Here is a 20,599-nt window from a genome sequence, read left to right as displayed (position 1 = left end):
TAATTGCCAAAACCAGCTATTAACACATAATAATGTCCATTATTTGGTGAATGAATAAACAAAATATGATATGTCTATTCAATAGAGATACAACTCAGGAGTAAAAAGGACCTAACCACTAATACATGCAACCACGTGGATGAATCTCAAAAACCATTACGCTAAATGAGAGAAGCCAGGCACTGAAGACTCACATGTAACTACCTATCTGTTAGCTCTATCACTGTTTCTATGGAACTTACCCAGTCCTGTTTTCAAAAAATGTTTTATAATGTATGCAAATCCAAATTATATAATTTGATTTTAATGAACCTCTAGAAATGGAAAGTCTCAGGATTGATACTGTGATGGTTGAGAGTAATATTTACAGTAGTTTGACAGCAATGTTTAGTAGATGTTGTGACTTGTCACAATAGGAGTCAGCAAACTTTTTCTATTAAGGATTGAATGGTGAGTATTTTTGCTTTTACAGGCACTAAGGTCCTTGTCACAAGTCCATAGCTCAGCCTTGTAGGGTGATGGCAGAATCAGACAATCTATGAATGAATGATGTGGCTGTGTTCTAATACAACTTTATTTATAAAACAAGAGAGGGCTGATTTGGCCCCTGGGTGCAGTTTGCTGACCACCGCTCTAAGATTTTAAAGTAGAAACTCTGTAAGTTGGTTTAGCAAGTGACATCTCTCATAAACATGACAAACTTCAAAGGATCCTGTTATCTTACCAAACTTAATTGTATTTCTCCTCTGAATTCACTTTTTTTTTTTTTTAAATCTGTTTACTTAGTAAACAGACTGCTGGATACTTCAAATGAGAAGCTGAAAGCCACTTAGGGACTGTTCTAGAAAATTCTGTTGGAAACAAAAGAACAAATGGGTTAGAATATTTTTGCAAAGGTTTTAATAAAACACTTTGAAATGTTACTGTCCCTGAATTTGGAAGTGAAAAGTGCCATTACAGTTGTATGTAATAGAAGCATATAAACTGCAAAGACCGAGTGGAGATTTATGATTGACTGTGTCGTTTATTTCTTCCGCCTTTGTTTGGTTTTGGTTATTTTTGGTTCTGTCCCACCCCACAGAGAAGTAGACTTGTACACAGGCTACACGACGCGGAACATCCTGTGCATGCCGGTTGTCAGCCAAGGAAGCGTGATAGGTGTGGTGCAAATGGTCAACAAAATCAGTGGCAGTGCCTTCTCTAAAACTGATGAAGACAACTTTAAAATGTTTGCCGTCTATTATGCTTTAGCCTTACACTGTGCTAATGTAAGTAGTATTTATTAAGTACCATTTCTTTCCTACTCAATGTTAATTTGAAACCTTTTTCATAAAGCAGTTTAAGGGTATTTTTTTTTTCATTTTATATTTCCCTTACAAACCAGAAAAAGTGAGTGATTCCTGATTGTATGTGTTTTTAAAAATGCCATAAATTGCCGTGGAAGGAAAAAGAACAATCTCCTAATAGTTTGCATTTATTTCAAGATGAGAATTTGTTACAAAAAATTAGCTGGGCATGGTGGCGCATGCCTGTAAACCCAGCTACGTAGGAGGCTGAGGCAGGAGAATTGCCTGAACCCAGGAGGCGGAGGTTGCGGTAAGCCGAGATCGCGCCATTGCACTCCAGCCTGGGTAACATGAGCAAAACTCCATCTCAAAAAAAAAAAAAAAAAAAGATGAGAATTTGTTAAGAAGAAAAATGAAGTCAGAGGGTGGGGCAAGATGGCCTAACAGGAACAGCTCCGGTCTGCAGCTCCCAGCGAGATCAATGCAGAAGGCAGGTGATTTCTGCACTTCCAACTGAGGTATCTGGCTCACCTCAATGGGACTGGTTAGACAGGGGGCATAGCCACAGAAAGCAAACCAAAGCAGGGTGGGGCATCATGTCACATGGGAAGTGCAAGGCTGGGGGACTCCCTCCCCCAGCCAAGGGAAGCTGCGAGGGACTGTACCATGAGGAACAGTGCATTCCAGCCTAGATGCTATGCTTTTCCCACCATCTTCTCAACCCACAGACCAGGAGATTCCCTTAGGTGCCTACAGCACCAGGGCCCTGGGTTTCTTTTTCTTTTTTTTTTTTTTTTTTTTTTTCAAAAAAAAGAAGAAAAAAAAATGTGCGTGTGTGTGTGTGTGTGTGTGTGTGTGTGTGTGGTTTTGAATTCTTTTTTAAAACTTTAAATATATTTTTATTTTTTTGTAGAGATAGTGTCTTGCTGTATTGCCCAGGCTTGTCTGTGTTGGAATTACAGGCTTGAGCCACTATGCCCAACCTTGTTTTGATTCCTTAGACCCCGTCTATGGGTCAGGAAGATCTTCAGGGATCCAAGAGAACTGTTGAAAACTGTATAGAGGAATCAGAACTCTGTTCTCATGGCTGGGCATGGTGGTTCAGCTACTCGGGAGGCTGAGGTGGGAGTATCACTTAAGCCCAGGAGTTTGAGGTTACAGTTAGCTGTGATGGCACCACTGCACTCCGACCTGGGTGACAGAGTGAGACTCTGTCTCTAAAAAGGAAGAAGGATGTGGCTGGGTGTGGTGACTCACGCTTGTAATTCCAGCACTTTGGGAGGCCGAGGCAGGTGGATCATGAGGTCAGGAGTTTCAGACCAGCCTGACCAACATGGTGAAACCCCATACCTACTAAAAAATTCAAAATTCCTGTCTCCCTCACAGCTGGCTCTGCATGAATTACTCTTTTTCCATGTCGAGTCCCCTGTCTTGATAAATAGGTTCTTTTTTTTTTAGAAAGAGAAAAAGAATAATAAGAAAAAGAATAAAGAAGAGGAAGAAAAAGAGGAAGAGGGAGAGAGAATGGGGGTATTGCTTTATTGCCCGGGCTAGAATGCAGTCGAAATATGGGTATGCCTATAATTGTCCTTAATAATGGAGACATGAAAGAAAATGAGGGAAGAGAGTAACAAACAAGGAGCCAACCAACATTTCGTTTAAACTTCTAAGCTGATATGATGTGGTACTGATAAGAGTGTACATTTTGTGTAAAGTGGAGAGCTCTATAAATGTTAATTACGTCCACTTGTTCCAGATCTGAGTTCAAGTCCTGGACATCGTTGTTAATTTTCTGTCTCATTGATCTGTCTAATATTAATGTTGAAGTCTCCCACTATTATGGTGTGGAAGTCTGAGTCTCTTTATAAGTCTTGTATGTCTGGGTATTCCTGTATTGGATGCATATATATTTAGGACCTTTAACTCTTCTTGTTGTTGCATTGATTCTTTTATCATTATATAATGTCCTTCTTTGCTTCTTTTGATCTTTATTGCTTTAAATACTATTTTATCAGAGGCAAAAATTGTAACTTCTGCTTTTTATTTATTTATTTTTGCTCTCTGGTTGGTTGGTAAGTCTCTCTCCATCCCTTGTTTTGAGTCTTTGTGTATCCTTGAATGTGAGATGGGTCTGGATGCAGCATACAGTTTTAGTTTTTTGTCCAAATTGCCTGTCTGTCTTTGATTTGGGGAATTTAGTCAATTTAAATTTAGAATTAATAATGATATATGTGAGTTTAATACTGCCATTTAATATTAGCTGGCTATTTTGCCCATTAGTTGATGTAAATTCTTCATTATATTGATGTTCTTTACTTTTTGGTATTTTTTAGAAAGGCTGATACTGTTTGTTCCTTTCTATGTGTAGTGGTTCTTTCAGAAGCTCTTGTAAAGCAGGCCTGGTGGTGATGAATTCTCTGAGTGCTTGCTTGTTCACAAAAAACTTTATTTTTCCTTCACTTATGAAGCTTAGTTTGGCTGGATGTGAAATTCTTGGTTGAAAGTTCTTTTCTTTAAGGATGTTGAATATTGGTCCCCACTCTCTTCTGGCTTGTAGGGTTTCTGCTGAGAGATCTGCTGTAAGTCTGATAGGCTTCCCTTTGTGGGTAACCTGACCTTTCTCCCTGGCTGCCCTTAGTATTTTCTCCTTCATTTCAACCCTGGTGAATCTGACGATTATGTGCCTTGGGGTTGCTCTTCTTGAGGAATATCTTTGTGGTGTTCTCTGTACTACCTGGAGTTGAATATTATCCTGCCTTACTAAGTTGGGAAAATTTTCCTGAATAATATCCTGAAGCGTATTTTCCAGCTTGGATTCATTCTCTTCGTCACATTCAGGTACACCTATCAAGCGTAGATTAGGTCTTTTCACATAGTCCCATATTTCTTGGAGACTTTGCTCGTTCCTTTTTATCCTTTTTTCTCTATTCTTGTCTTCTAGTTTTATTTCATTGAGTTGGTCTTCAACCTCTGATATCCTTTCTTCTGCTTGGTCAATTCGGCTGTTGAAGCTTGTGCATGCTTCACGTAGTTCTCGTATTGTGTTTTTCAGCTCCATCAATTCACTTATTTTCCTCTCTAAATTTTGTATTCTTGTTGACATTTCGTCAAACCTTTTTTCAAAGTTCTTAGTTTCTTTAGATTGTGTTAGAACAAGTTCTTTTAATTCACAGAAGTTTCTTATTATCCACGTTTTGAAGCCTGCTTCTGTAATTGGAACCCACAGGTTCTCCATCAAGCCTTGTTCCGTTGCTGATGAGGAACTATGATCTCCCGCTGAGGGAGAGGCGTTCTGATCTTGGGTATTCTCAGCCTTTTTTGACTGTTTTCTTCCCTTCGTTGTAGATTTATCCATCTGTGATCTTTATAATTACCGTCTTTGTAATTGGGTTTCTGAGTGGACGTCCAACTTATTGATTCTCAGCGCTGAAATCTGAGCAACCCACTGCGCTGACTAAATCAGCGGCGTTAAGATTGAGGGTGCTTTTCTGACTCTGCACCAAGAACCGACGCTCCGAGGCGTCGGCACAACCACCTCGCCGGTCACAAGAGTCGCGCTGGTGACCCGTGGGGCTCCTCTGCTGGGAATCTCCTGGTGCGTGAGCAACAAGAATTCATGTGAAGGTGTGGCGTCCTCTCGTTCTTTGCGTTTTCACTGGGAGCTACAATCCCGAGCTGCTAGTGATCAGCCATCTTGGATCTCTCTCGGCCCTGGGTTTCAAGCATAAAACTAGGCAGCCTTTGGGCAGACACTGAGCTAGCTGCAGGAGTCTTTTTGCATACTCCAGTGGCACCTGGAATGCCAGCGAGACAGAACCGCTCACTCCCCTGAAAGGGGGCTGGAGCCAGGGAGCCAAGTTGTCTAGCTCAGCGGCTCTAACCCCCATGGAGCCCAGGAAGCTAAGATCCACTGGCCTGAAATTTTTGCTGCCAGCACAGCAGTCTGAAGTTGATCTGAGACACTTGAGCTTGGTGTAGGGAGGGGCATCTGCTATCACTGAGGCTTGAGTAGGCAGTTTTTCCCTCACAGTATAAACAAAGATGCAGGGAAGTTAGGACTGGGCAGAGCCCACCACCGTGCCAGAATGCCTCTCTAGGTTCCTCCTTTCTGGGTAGGGTATCTCTGAAAGAAAGGTAGCAGCCTCAGTCAGGGGCTTTTAGATCAAAATCCCATCCCCTGGGACAGAGTGCCTGGGGGAAGGGGCAGCTGGGGGCACAGCTTCAGCAGACTTAAACATTTCCGCCTGGCAGCTCTAAAGAGAGCAGCACAGCACTGGAGTTCAGCTAAGAGACAGACTGCCTCCTCAAGTGGGTCCCTGACCCCTGTGCCTCCAGACTGGGAGAAACTTCCCAGCAGGATTCGACAGACACTTCATGTAGGAGAGCTCCAGGTGGCATCTGGCGGATCCCCCTCTGGTATGAAGCTTCCAGAGGAAGGAACAAGGCAGCAGTAGTTGCTGTTCTGCAGCCTCTGTTGGTGATACCCTGGCAAATAGGGTCTGGAGTGGACCTCCAGCAAACTCCAGCAGACCTGCAGCAGAAGGGCCTATTAACAGAAAGGAATATCATCATTATCAACAAAAAGGACATCATACACACAAAAACCCCACCTAAAGGTCACCAACATCAAAGACCAAAGGTATATACATCCACAAAGATGGGGAAAAACCAGTGCAAAAAGGCTGAAAATTCCAAAAACCAGAATGCCTCTTCTCTTCCAAAGGATCACAACTCCTTGCCACGAACAGAAGAAAACTGGACAGAGAATGAGTCTGAAGAATTGACAGAAGTAGTTTTCAGAAGGTAGGTAATAACAAACTCGTCTGAGCTAAAGAAGCGTATAGTAACCCAATGCAAGAAAGCTAAGAACCTTGAAGAAAGGTTAGAGGAAATGCAAACTAGAATAACCCATTTAGAGAAGAACATAAATGACCTGATGGAGGTGAAAAACACAGTACAAGAACTTCATGAAGCTTACACAAGTATCAATAGCTGAATCAGTCAAGGGAGGACATAATATCAGCGACTGAAGATCAACTTAATGAAATAAAACATGAAAACAGGATTAGAGAAAAATGAATGAAAAGGAATGAACAAAGCCACCAAAAAATGTGGGACTATGTGAAAAGACCAAACCTACGTTTGATTGGTGTACCTCAAAGCGACAGGGAGAATGGAACCAAGTTGGAAAACACTCTTCAAGATATTATCCAGGAGAACTTCCCCAACTTAGTAGGACAGGCCAACATTCAAATTCAGTAAATACAGAAAACACCACAAAGATACTCCTTGAAAGAGCAAAAAATGTTAAGTGCAACCAGAGAGAAAGGTCAGGTTACTCACAAAGGGAAGCCAGACTAATAGCAGATCTCTCTGCAGAAACCCTGTTACAAGCCAGAGGAGAGTGGGGGCCAATATTCAGCATTCTTAAAGAAAAGAATTTTTAACTCAGAATTTTATATCTGGCCAAACTAAGCTTCATAAGCAAAGGAGAAATTAAATCCTTTACAGACCAGGAAATGCTGAGAGATTTTGTCACCACCAGGCCTGTCTTACAAGAGCTCCTGAAGGAAGCACTAAATATGGAAAGGAAAACTGGTACCAGCCACTGGAAAAACATGCCAAATTGTAAAGACCATTGACACAATGAAAAACTGCATCAACTAATGGGCAAAATAACCAGCTAGCATCATAATGACAGGATCAAATTCACACATAATAATATTAATCTTAAAGGTAAATGGGCTAAATGCCCCAATTAAAAGACACAGACTAGCAAATTTGATAGAGTCAAGATCCATCAGATCCATCAGTGTGCTGTATTTAGTAGACCCACGGACCCATGTCACATGCAAAGACACACATAGAGTGGAGGAACATTTACCAAGCAAGTGGAAAGCAAAAAAAAAAAAAGCAGTGGTTGCAATCCTAGTCTGTGATGTGATAAAACAGACATTAAACCAACAAAATTCAAATAACACAAAGAAGGGTATTACATAATGGTAAAGGGATCAACGCAACAAGAAAAGCTAACTATCCTAAATATATTGGCACCCAATATAGGAGCACCCATATTCATAAAACAAGTTCTTAAAGATCTGCAAAGAGATTTAGATTCCCACACAATAATAGTGGGAGACTTTAACACTGCACTGTCAATATTAGACAGATCAACAAGACAGAAAATTAACAAGGATGTTCAGGACTTGAACTCAGCTCTAGACCAAGTGGACCTAATAGATATCTACAGAACTCTCCACCTCAAATCAAAAGAATGTATGTTATTCTCAGCACCACATCACACATTTTTTAAATTGACCAATAATTGGAAGTAAAATACTCCTCAGCAAATGCAAAAGAATGGAAATCATAACAAACAGTCTCTCAGACCACAGTGAAATCAAATTAGAACTCAGGATTTAAAAACTCACTCAAAACTATACAACTACATGGAAAGCAACCTGCTCCTGTATGACTACTGGACAAATAAAGAAATTAAGACAGAAATAAATAAGTTCTTTGAAACCAAGGAGAACAAAGACACAATGTACCAGAATGTCTGGGACACAGCTAAAACAGTGTTTAGAGAGAAATTTGTAGCACTAAATTTCCACAGGAGAAAGTGGGAAATATCTAAAATCAACACCCTAACATCACAATTGAAAGAACTAGAGAAGCAAGAGGAAAGAAATTCAGAAGCTAGCAGAAGACAAGAAATAACTAAGATCAGATCAGAACTGAAGGAGATAGAGACATGAAAAACCCTTCAAAAAATCAATGAATCCAGGAGCTGATATTTTGAAATGATTAATAAAATAGATCACTAGTCAGACTGATAGAGAAGAAAACAGAGAGTAATCAAATAGACACAATAAAAAATGGTAAACGGGATATCACCATCGACCCCAGAGAAATAAACTACCATCAGAGAATACTATAAACACTTCTATGCAAATAAACTAGGAAATCTAGGATAAATCCCCAGATATATACACCATCCCAGAATAAACTAGAAAGAATTTGAATCCCTGAGTAGACCAATAACAAGTTCTGAAACTGAGGCAGTAATTAGTAACCTACCAACTAAAAAAAAGTCCAGGACCAGAGGGATTCATAGCCGAATTCTACCAGAGGTAGGTACAAAGAAGAACTGCTACCATTCCTAAAATCACTTGATTATCTCAATCGATGCAGAAAAGGCCTTTGATAACCTTCAGCATCCCTTCATGCTAAAAACTCTCAATAAACTAGGTATTGATGGAATGTATCTCAAAGTAATAAGAGCTATTTTATGACAAACCCACAACCAATATAATACTAATGGGCAAAAACTGGATGCATTCCCTTTGAAAACTGCTCAAGACAAGGATGCCTTCTCTCACCACTCCTAATCAACATATTATTGGAAGTTCTGGCCAGGGCAATCAGGCAAGAGAAAGAAATAAAACGTATTCCAATACGAAGAGAGGAAGTCAAATTTTCTCTGTTTGCAGGGGACATGATTGTATATTTAGAAAACCCCATCATCTCAGCTTCACATCTCCTTAAGGTGATAAGCAACTTCTGCAAAGTCTCAGGATATAAAATCAATGTGCAAAAATCACAAGCATTCCTATACACCAATAATAGACAAACAGAGAGCCAAATCAGGAGTGATCTCCCACTCACAATTGCTACAAAGAGAATAAAATACCCAGGAATACAACTTACAATGGATGTGAAGTACCTCTTCAAGAAGAACTACAAACCGCTGCTCAAGGAAATAAGAGAAGACACAAAAATGAAAAAACTTTCCATGGTCATGGTTAGGAAGAATCAATGTTGTGAAAATGGCCATACTGCCCAAAGTTATTTATAGATTCAATGCTATCCCTATGAAGCTACCAATGACTTTCTTCACAGAACTAGAGAACACTACTTTAAATTCCATATGAAACCAAAAAAGATCCTGTAGAGCCAAGATAATCCTAAGCAAAGAGAACAAAGCTGAAGACATTGCTCTACCTGACTTCAAACTATACTACAAGCCTACGGTAACTAAAACAGAATGATACTGGTATCAAAACAGATATATAGACCAATGGAACAGAACAGAGGCCTCAGAAATAATGCTACACATCTACAATGCTCTGATCTTTGACAAACCTCACAAAAACAAGCAATGGGGAAAGAATTCCCTATTTAATAAATAGTATTTGGAAAACTTACTAGCCATATGCAGAAAACTGAAACTGGACCCCTTCCTTACACCTTACACAAAAATTAACTCAAGATGAATTAAAGACAAGACCTAAAACTGTAAAAACTCTAGAAGAAAACCTAGGCAATACCATTCAGGACATAAACATGGACAAAGACTTCATGACCAAAACACTAAAAGCAATTGCAACAATAGTCAAGATTGACAAATGGGATCTAATCAAACTAAAGAGCTTCTGCACAGCAAAAGAAACTATCATCAGATTGAATAGGCAACCTACAGAATGGGAGAAAAATATTACAATCTATCTATTTGACAAAGGGCTAATATCCAGAATCTACAAGGAACTTAAACAAATATACAAGAAAAAAACACCATCAAAGAGTGGGCAAAGGATATGAACAGACACTTCTCAAAAGAAGACATTTGCGCTGCCAAGAAACATTTTCGAGAAAGCTCATTATCACTGGTTATTAGAGAAATGCAAGTCAAAATCACAATGAGATACCATCTCACACCAGTTAGAATGGTGATCATTAAAAAGTCAGGAAAGTACAGATGCTGGAGAGAATGTGGAGAAATAGGAACACTTTTACAGTTTATGGGAGTGTAAATTAGTTCAACCATTGTGGAAAACAGTCGGGCAATTCCTCAGGTTCTAGAACCACAAATAGCATTTGACCTAGCAATCCCATTACTGGGTAAATACCCAAAGGATTATAAATCATTCTACTATAAAAACATGCACACATATATTTATTGCAGCACTTTTCACAATAGCAAAGACTTGGAACCAACCCAAATGTCCATCAAAGATAGACTGGATAAAGAAAATGTGGCACCTATACACCATGGAATACTATGCAGCCATAAAAATGTATGAGTTCATGTCCTTTGCAGGGACATGGATGAAGCTGGAAACCATCATTCTCAGCAAACTGACACAGGAACAGAAAACCGAACACTGCATGTTCTCACCCAGAAGTGGAAGATAAAACAATGAGAACACATGGACACAGGGAGGGGAACATCACACACAGGGGCTTGTAGGGAGGTGGGTGGCTAGGGGAGAGATAGCATTAGGAGAAATATCTAACCTAGATGATGGGTTGATGGATGCAGCAAACAACCATGATCCGTATATACCTATGTAACAAATCTGCACGTTCTGCACATATATCCCATGACTTAAAGTATAATTAAAAAAAAAAAAGAAAAATAAAGTTAATGTAAAGATAAAATGTCTAAGCTTAGGCTTATGTTTAATGATATCTACTGAAATGAATAAAGAAGATGCTACCTAAACCTTGACTGATTGTCAAATGCATTGCATTTGAGATCCTTACACAAAAATACAGTTTTGGAGGCTGATGGTAGGTTTCTCCTGGAGCCTCTTTCCGGGGTTTGCAGATGCCCGCCTTTTCACTGTGTCCTCACATGGTTTCTGCTGTCTCAGTGTACATGCCTGTGTCCTAGGCTCTTCTTAGGAAGACACCAGTCAGATTAGGACCCACACTTGAAATCTCCTTTTACCTTAGTTACCTCTTTAAAGGCCCTATTTCTAAATACAGCCGCATTCTAAGGTACTCGGGGTTAGGCTTTAATACATGAATTTTAATGGGGCCGCAATCTAACCTATCACAAGTACTGTACTGTTGCCTACTCTGCAGGCCTCTCTAGTCTGCTTTCATCTGGAACTATTGGTGCTGTCTGTCATGACCGGGGTGTTTTTAAAGTGTGGACACCTGTTGTTTTGCAGGATTTTTCTTAATTTGGAGCTGTCTGGTGTTTCCTCACAGTTATATTAAGGTCATAGTTGCAGCATGAGTTCAAGTGTGGATGTGTCCTCGGTGTGTCCTGTTAGCAGGCATATGCTTCATCATGGGGCCTGTCAGCCTTCTGCACTTGGAAGGTCATGTCTGCAGGTTTCTCCATGGAAACTTTTCCAGCCACTTTCTCACTGACTTCTTTAGAAGAGAGTTTATACATAAACTTCTACGTCCATTCAATCTCTCTGTCTCTTTCTCTCTCAGATACCTGTTGATCCCTCCAGTCTAATACCACAGAATGCCTTTTAGCCATCTCATTTTCATCTTTGGGACTTTTTTTGTGTGTGTGTGACAGTGAGAAATTTGGCACTCACTATTCAGCATCAATCTTATTCCAACTTGTCCCTCTTCTTTTTAAGGAAGCTGTAAGAATTGCTTCCATTAATAAAGTTTTATTATCACAGTTTCTCTCAATTCTACCTGCGCTAATATGCCAAAAAGTACTGATAATTCTGACACCAGTAAATATTTTATGAGCTACCAGTTGAGAATTTACTGAAGTTCACTTTTTTTTTTTTTTTTTTTTTTTTTGAGACGGAGTTTCGCTCTTGTTACCCAGGCTGGAGTGCAATGGCACGATCTCGGCTTACCGCAACCTCCGCCTCCTGGGCTCAGGCAATTCTCCTGCTTCAGCCTCCTGAGTAGCTGGGATTACAGGCACGCACCACCATGCCCAGCTAATTCTTTTTGTATTTTTAGTAGAGACGGGGTTTCACCATGTTGACCAGGATGGTCTCGATCTTTTGACCTTGTGATCCACCCACCTCAGCCTCCCAAAGTGCTGGGATTACAGGCTTGAGCCACCGCGCCCGGCTGAAGTTCACTTTTAATATTTCAGGAAAGTTTCAGAAACCTTGATTAGCCCTCATTAATCTTTATTAATACCAGTATTTTATATTGCCCCTTTGTATTGCAGCAGTTTGATAACAGGACTGTTTCAAAGTGGGATGTGGGGAAAATGCCATTTTTAGCAAGAATATGGGTGAAAGTTAAACAGAATATGGAAATTGATCATCTGAAAATCTATTCATTTGTCCCTGTATCTTTTGAAATATTGCTGTGTACTTCCAAGAATACATAAATTAAGAACTAAACTAGCAGATTCTAATGCTTTTCTAAGTCACTAATTGTGGTATCATAATATCTGTATTCAATCACAATTAAACCACACAGAAGAAAAAAAACACCTCTGAAAAGTTGTGAATAAGTTAATAAGCATTCCATTTTTACATTGATTAGTTAATTATTTAGGGTAAAATAACTGGTGTTAGTTGATACTGGAAATGATTGTAACTTTTCTCAACACTTCAGACCGCATCACAACAATGCTGTTCTCCAGCAGTGACAGGTAGTATATGCAGCAGCAGTCCTGTTGAGGTGAATAGTCACCTCACTGGACCAAAACTGGATGCCTTTTTTCTTCTTCTTCTTCTCGAGACGGAGTTTCGCTCTTTATCACCCAGGCTGGTCTAATGGTGCCATCTCAGCTCACTGCAACCTCTGCCTCCCAGGTTCAAGCAATTCCCTTGCCTCTGCCTCCCAAGTAACTGGGATTACAGGCATGCACTCCCTAACTTTTGTATTTTTAATAGAGACGGGGTTTCACCACGTTGGCCACCTGTTCTCGAACTCCTGACCTCAGGTGATCCGCCCACTTGGGCCTCCCAAAGTGCTGGGATTACAGTCATGAGCTACCTCACCTACCCACAGCTGGTTACCTTTAAGATATACGTTGAAAATACATGCAGTACAGCTGTAAGCCCTCTGTGGCATTTGTTACCATTTTTTAACTGTAGTATATCTTTCTCCTTACTAACGCTTATAAAAATATATTATTTTTGAAGGTTTTTCCAACTTGAAAAGAATAGGAGATTTGAGTCCACAGCTTCACCGTGACTCCCTCCCTCAGAGCGTTGAGAGCCGGGCTGGGCGGGCGGGTGCGCGCGCGAGACGCGTCCGGCTCCAGGGGTCCGGCCTGGCTGTGTCGGGAGCCGGACCCGCAGGCCGAGGCCGGGAGCCGCGATGGCCGAGGGCAGCCCCGTGTCCCACCCTCACCACGCCGCGCATCCTTCGCTGCTGCGAGCGCTCGGCTCTCTCCGCGAGGAGTCCCGCTTCTGCGATGCGCACCTGGTCCTCGACGGGGAGGAGATCCCGGTGCAGAAGAACATCCTGGCGGCGGCCAGCCCCTACATCAGGCCAAAGTTAAACTATAATCCTCCAAAAGATGATGGATCAACTTATTGAACTGGAAGGGATATCGGTAATGGTTATGAGAGAGATCCTGGATTGCATCTTCAGTGACCAGATGAGACTAAATGAAGAAACAATCCAAGACGTTGTTCAGGCAACAGGCCTGCTACTCCTGACAGGCCTTAAAACCCTGTGCTGTGAGTTCTCGGAAGGCTGCATTGCTGCCGAGAACTGCGTCGGTATCTGTGACTTCGCACTGCATTACTGCCTGCATCATGTCCATTACCTTGCCACAGAATACCTGGAGACTCATTTCCGAGACGTCAGCAGCACGGAAGAATTCTTAGAACTGAGTCCTCAAAAGCTTAAAGAAGTGATTTCTCCTGAGAAGTTAAATGTTGGCAATGAAAGACATGTCTTTGAAGCAGTAATTCCATGGATAGCACATGATACAGAAATAAGAAAGGTCCACTTGAAGGATGTTATGTCAGCTCTGTGGGTTCTAGGGTTGGACTGCAGTTATTTGCGGGAACAGATGCTAAATGAACCATTAGTACGAGAAATTGTCAAACAGTGTAGCAACGTACCGTTCAGCCAGCGGCAGCAAGGAGAGGCGATGCTGGCCAGCTTCAAACTCCGGAGCTACTCTGAGTGCATGGTGACTGTCGGTGGGGAAGAGAGGGTTTCACGGAAACCCACAGCAGCGACGCGGTGCCTATGCCCTCTCTATGACCTCAATAGGTAGCTTTGGAACGAACTGGCCCCTTTAAGCATGCCGAGAATTAACCATGGAGTTCTCTCAGCAGAAGGGTTTGTGTTTGTATTCGGAGGCCAAGATGAAAATAAGCAGACCCTGAGCTCAGGAGAAAAATATTATCCACATGTAAATACATTGCCACCCGTGAATGAGGCAAGATGTAACTTTGGAATTGTGGAGATAGATGGGATGCTGTACATTTTGGGAGGAGAGGATGGTGAAAGGGAGCTGATTTCCATGGAGCGTTACGGTATTTATTCTAAAACCTGGATAAAGCAACCTGATTTGACCATGGTCAGAAAGATTGGCTGCTATGCAGCTGTGAAAAAGAAAATCTACGCCATGAGTGGAGGCTCCTATGGAAAGCTTTTCGAGTCTGTGGAATGCTACGATCCCAGGACCCAGCAGTGGACTGCCATATGTCCACTGAAAGAGAGGAGGTTTGGAGCTGTGGCCTGTGGAGTTGCCATGGAGCTGTATGTGTTTGGGGGAGTCAGAAGTCCTGAGGACATCCAGGGTGGCGAGATGCTAACTTGCAAATCTGAGTTCTACCATCATGAGTTTAAAAGGTGGATCTATCTTAACGACAAGAATGTATGCATCCCCGCCAGTTCATCTTTTGTTTATGGAGCTGTACCTATAGAAGCCAGTATTTATGTTAGTGTAGATCTTGATACAGGTACCAATTGTGACTACATGCGTGAGTTTAAAAGAAGCACCGGGGCTGGGCGCGGTGGCTAACGCCTGTAATCCCAGCACTTTGGGAGGCAGAGGCAAGTGGCTCACGAGGTCAAGAGATCGAGACCATCCTGGTCAACATGGTGAAACCCCGTCTCTACTAAAAATACAAAAATTAGCTGGGCATGGTGGCACGTGCCTGTAATCCCAGCTACTCAGGAGGCTGAGACAGGAGAATTGCCTGAACCCAGGAGGGGGAGGTTGCGGTGAGCCGAGATTACACCATTGCATTCCAGCCTGGGTAACAAGAGCGAAACTCCGTCTCAAAAAAAAAAAAAAGAAAGAAAGAAAGAAAAACACTGGAACCTGGCACCACACTAAACAACCACTTCTTCCATCCGACCTTCGCCGCACCGCGTGTGCAGCCTTGCACATTGCAAATTGCAAGCTTTTCCACCTGCAACTTCGGCAAGGCTTATTCCGTATTCGTGTTCATTCCCCTTGAGGAGGAAGCAGAGCTGAGAGCCTGATCCTTACCCAAGAGAACCATAACATAGCAGCTGTGAAAGGGAAAGCAGAGACAGCGCCTGAAACTCACTCTGTGTGCTGGGCTTTGGTATGGTGACTCTGGTGGTTTTATGAGGCTTAGAAACTTGAGCCTCTCTTGTTTGGGAGAACACAGAACTGTTGAAACACTACCTGGAAGGAGTCAGTTCCTCCAGTTAGATGTGTCTGTAGACACTGGATGCTAGTAAATATCACAAGTAAAAGGGAGTGGGAATTGGTATCATGTAAAATATCAAAGTTAAAATACTAAGGTGCATTTTTCCTGAAGGGAACTCGTGTCTGACTGCTGTGTTCAAATATGTAGCTTTGGTAAACAAACAGACAAAATCTGTATATGCAAATCAACATATTCAAACATGCCGAGACTGCTTTTCTACTGCACTTGGAAGGATATATAATGCCTAACCCTTCCCAACAAAGTAAGGTTCGTGCCTAAAATGTTAGATTGGACTGTATGCCAGTTAGTCTCCATTTATTCCTAGTACTCTGTCCTAAGAGTCTTTTTAAAACGATATCATGATGAATTGCAACGAAGATAGAATTTCTCTTTTATAACTTTATCTTAGTAATGTAAAGATTCAGTAAATTGATGAGTCAGGTTGCGGCCCTCATGTGAACTGAAGGAAGTTGCTCACATCTGTGTTGACTGAGATTAAGACATGTCATGCCATCCTTTCTGGGGTAGTACCAGTGGAGCTGGGAAGGGTCTCCCGCAGTGCCATTCTGCCTTTTCAGTGATCAAAACCATTTTCTAAGTGTGAGGATATTAGTGAGTAGGAGATTTTATAAAAGAAAGACCTGAGTCAGACAAATAATAAAGGTCTGCTATGGCTGAAAACAAAACAAAACAAAACAAAAACAAAAAAGCTATCCAGACAAAATATGTAAGGATCAAAAACTTTTTAATATAACCTGTCTGCAAGCACACAAAGTCTTGTGTACAACTGTTTAGGGCTTGAAAACCGGTCTTAGAATGCGAATCTGCATTAAGAATCTAATCTTTGTTATAGAAGTTTTCCAGTGGCATTCACTAGTGAGAGTTTTAGACAAATTATGTTCCGAGTAAAGTTTGGCTGGTAGAATAAACCACCTCAACTTAATTTCATTCTGTTCCTAGTAGAGCAAATTAATCTTTTCCTCCTTCCCTCCTTTACTATCTCTCATTCCCACCTCAACTCACTTTACCCCACTTCTCATTGGGGGAAAAATGTCTTTTGTTTGTGGAACATATCTTGTAAGATAATTTGTCTTCCACTTGACTTACACCACCTTCGTGTGAAATCAGGGACTTTGAAGGGCTTGGTTACTTCCTAAATTGAATTTTATGCAATATCAAATTTCTAATCAATTTAATATAGAGTACTTCAATTTTAATTGTTTTCTACAGCTTTTTTCCCCCCTTGGAATCTGGCTGTAAGAAGTAGCATTTTGTCTTATTAACACATGTATAAAGGTATCCTTTGGTTGTGAAATGATAACAGGAACTTCTTCTAGAAACTTTCTGTGTGGAACGTTTGTATGCAGTTAACATGCATATGAAACATCACTTATGCTCTCCCACCCATAGACATGAAAAAGGGTGACCTGTGATTTTTTTTTTTTCTAACACCTTCTGGAAGTCAGTACAGTGCTACAGAAGTTGCTGAAAGATGCTATGCCTGTGGGATTAAAGAGTGTTGAATGTGGCACATTAACTCTCCATTTTGGCCAGAAGATACCTGATAAGAGAATGTGTAAGGTTTTTATCTTATATACTAGAGGCAGCAGGTAATTAATGATGTTTAATATGTCAGTCAAAACAAGCTTAGAATTGCATTGTTTACCAGTCAGCTGTTGTCTGCACATTTTCCAGTGATACTGTGGAGATCTTTTAATGAAAGCAAACTATGTGGTCTCTGCAAAGAAAGGAAGACTTTTCTTTTCACAACTAGACATTAATTTTAGAAGAAGCAAATTGCTGGAAACCTACATTTGCTTTGGTGAAATATCCTGTACAGAACAGTACCTTGGCATTCAGCAGCTGCAGTTGGGGAACATTAAAACAGTAACTGACATACAATTACAGCCATGATCGTCAGCAATTCTCTTTTTTTTAATGTCTGACATTTAAATGTTTTTTTCTCCAGTCTATGCCAGGCCTCTCTAAGGAGACAGTTTATTATTTAGGAGTGAATGTGTTCCTCTTGCAATGTTATCAGTACCTGCATGACTTGATAAATTCATTTTATAAAAATAGTGTTTTGTTTGGTTTTATTCAGTTCATTGACACTGTAACTGCAGAAATTAGATAACATTTTATAAAATAAATTTGCCACATAATATGGGATGCAATAACACAAAAGCTGCTAAGGGCCAAACTATTATTTTATTATAAACAAATATTAAAATATGTTAAAATATAGGGATGATTTAATTCTACTGTTCTCCAAAATTAATCATGACTCTTGTAAATTACAGTTATTTCAGTATTGTAAAATAAATTTTCCTTCCTTTCATGCAAAAAAAAAAAAAAAAAAAGTATCACAATAGGCCATCTGCAAGCTGGAGAACCAGGAAAGCCAGTAGCATGGCTCAGTCCAAGTCTGAAAGAGTCACAACTAGGGAAGCCGATGGTGTAACCCTGAGTCTGAGGCCAAAGGCCTGAGAAGTTGGGTTGCAGCTGGTACAAGTTCAACTTCAAAGTCCAGAGAACCTGGAGATCTGATGTTCAAGGACAGGTTAGGTGTCCCAGCTTTAGAACAGAAAGAGAATTTGCCTTTCCTCTGCCTTTCTGTTCTATCTGGGTCCTCAACCAGTTGCATGCTGCCCTACCACAGTGGGTCAGGGCAGACCTTCCCTACTCAGTGCACTGATTCCAATGCTAGTCTCCCAGAAACATCCTCACCAAAACACCCAGAAACCGCGTTATCCAGGCATCCTCCAACCCAGTCAATGTGACACTTAGAATTAACATCACAGACGGTAAGCTTAATTTTGTCAGAAATGAGGGGGAAAAGTTCAGAAAAGAAATACCTTCATAAATGTAGTATAGATGGTAGAGGAAAGATAGGGTTGATAAAAGAGTTTGGGGTAGATTAAGAGAAAGTTTAACACTTGGGACATACTTACAAGGAGAATTATGTAAATTAAATATGTAATTATAGATGATGAATTGGCTGTTGCTTGAGAGTATTGTATATTCCCAACAAAAGTTTTCTAAGAAATATCAAAACTACATCTAATAGCAATGAATTGAGTCACAAAGTTATCTCCTAAAATCCAACCATCTCCTGTTATAAATGACATGATCACACACACACACACACACACACACACACACACACACACTCATTTCCCCATCTTGAATTTGAATACTCTTAGATACCAATGAATAACAATTCTTAAACTGAATTTTTGGGGTTACATGAAAATAAACGTTTAATACTTCTCCAAGTCTGCAAGTTTATAGATAACTAATTTCAGCTGAATTCTATCTTTTTTCTTCTTTTAGTTATAATGCTACTAAATTTGTAACTGACATGCGCATTTACTCATTCTATCCATCAGCATTATCACTGTTAGATGCTAGGTACAGATTAAGAATTAATGAACCCTGAATCCTGGGTGGTTTCATGTCCTATGTTTATATGTATATTTTAAATATTCCTTGGCACTGAATACAGGACAATTTTCCATTTTTTTAGTTGACCTTAAAGGCATCATTTCCAAAAGCACAAGCTCTGCAATATAGGCAGCTCTGCTTCAGCTATGACACTAGGCAACTCCGCTATTCCAGATCATTCTTTCCGTACTTTTTGAGTTCTCAATGTGTGCATTGTATCTTTCAAAACTTAAAATCAAGCAGATGTGCATTTTACAATCTGCTCCATCCCTTTCCAGCATTCTGACCTTGGGCAAGTTAGCTTATTTGTTCTTGAGCCTTAGTTTCCACAGGATTATCCATAGGACAAAATGAGATACGTGAATGCATTCTTAGTACAGTGCATAGTCCATAGTAGATACTCCATGTTACATCCTTTGGTTTCACGCTATTTAGTCATTATATTTTATGAGTTATCATTGCAGCCAATTTTATAAAATTTCGGTTCATTGTTAAATATATAGCTGGTTTGTTGTTTCCATAGGCTAAGTTGCTTTCCATTAAAATTCAATTTGCTTCATTTATTTACTGGAAATAGCAAGAAAGAGCTTATAGAGGACCTTTAATGTTTGCCCTAAGATGGAACTTTTAAGCTTACAGAGGAAGAGAAATCAGTATTCCTACTTTAGGACACCAGTAGTTTTCTATACAATGAGGTGCATTTGGGGCACACAGCTGGAGAGTTATTTACCTAATGCCCCTGCTTTCTCCTGAATTCAGCTGTCTCTCATTTCACAGGAACATAACACACACAATTTTTTTAAAAAAAATTTCCCAGTGGTTGCAAATCCATCGAAACACATTAGAGAAAACTATTGTCACCTTTGCAATCCTCAACACGAAAGAACTCTCTCTGGTGCCATAGACAGTAGGTGCTTGGGCCTGTCTTTAAGAAAGTGTTTTAAGACGGGTGTTGAACAATGAGAACACATGGACACAGGGAGGGGAGCACTACACACTGGGGTCTGTTGGAGGGAAATAGGGGAGGGACAACGGCGGGTGGGGAGTTGGGGAGAGATAGCATGGGGAGAAATGCCAGATATAGGTGATGGGGAAGAAGGCAGCAAATCACGCTGCCATGAGTGTATCTATGCAACAATCTTGCATGTTCTTCACATGTACCCCAAAACCTAAAATGCAATAAAAAAAATAAAAAAAGAAAGTGTTTTAAATACTTCTACCCACAATTAGGTCAAAGATATGACTCTACTGAGAAAGAAACAGAAAGAAATCTTTGTGGATTTTTTGTTGGTTTGTTTTGTTTTTTGCATTTTGCTACCGTGGTTTCCATAGACTAGAATAGTAGTTCAAGTATAATAAATCACATATTGAATGCTGTATTTTTGCAACAGTATATTTTTAATCACTCAGTAAGTGCTTTTCATTAACTCAATTTGTAGAGGGTACTAATTATCTATTCATCTTTTTCTTCTTAGGTTGTTTTTCATGTCA

General features: G+C 40.4%; 2 protein-coding genes across 2 annotated transcripts in view; both read left to right on the top strand.

Moving 5' to 3' along the window:
* The window catches only part of LOC101027425 (cAMP and cAMP-inhibited cGMP 3',5'-cyclic phosphodiesterase 10A-like), a 128,488-nt gene that overhangs the window by 44,001 nt on the left and 63,888 nt on the right, over positions 1-20,599 (top strand). The window contains exon 10 of the mRNA XM_074406823.1: positions 1,082-1,268. Within this exon, the coding sequence (XP_074262924.1) occupies positions 1,082-1,268 (187 nt within the window). The remainder of the gene's footprint in view (positions 1-1,081; positions 1,269-20,599) is intronic.
* LOC101051374 (gigaxonin-like) lies at positions 13,338-15,445 on the top strand. Its single transcript, XM_010331601.3, is given in 3 exon segments — positions 13,338-13,555; positions 13,557-14,985; positions 15,293-15,445. Coding segments are annotated over 3 exon segments (1,800 nt in total).

The sequence above is a fragment of the Saimiri boliviensis genome, chromosome 1 (assembly GCF_048565385.1).
Source record: "Saimiri boliviensis isolate mSaiBol1 chromosome 1, mSaiBol1.pri, whole genome shotgun sequence".
NCBI classification, from domain to species: Eukaryota; Metazoa; Chordata; class Mammalia; order Primates; family Cebidae; genus Saimiri; species Saimiri boliviensis.
This window is presented reverse-complemented; position numbering and strand designations above follow the sequence as displayed.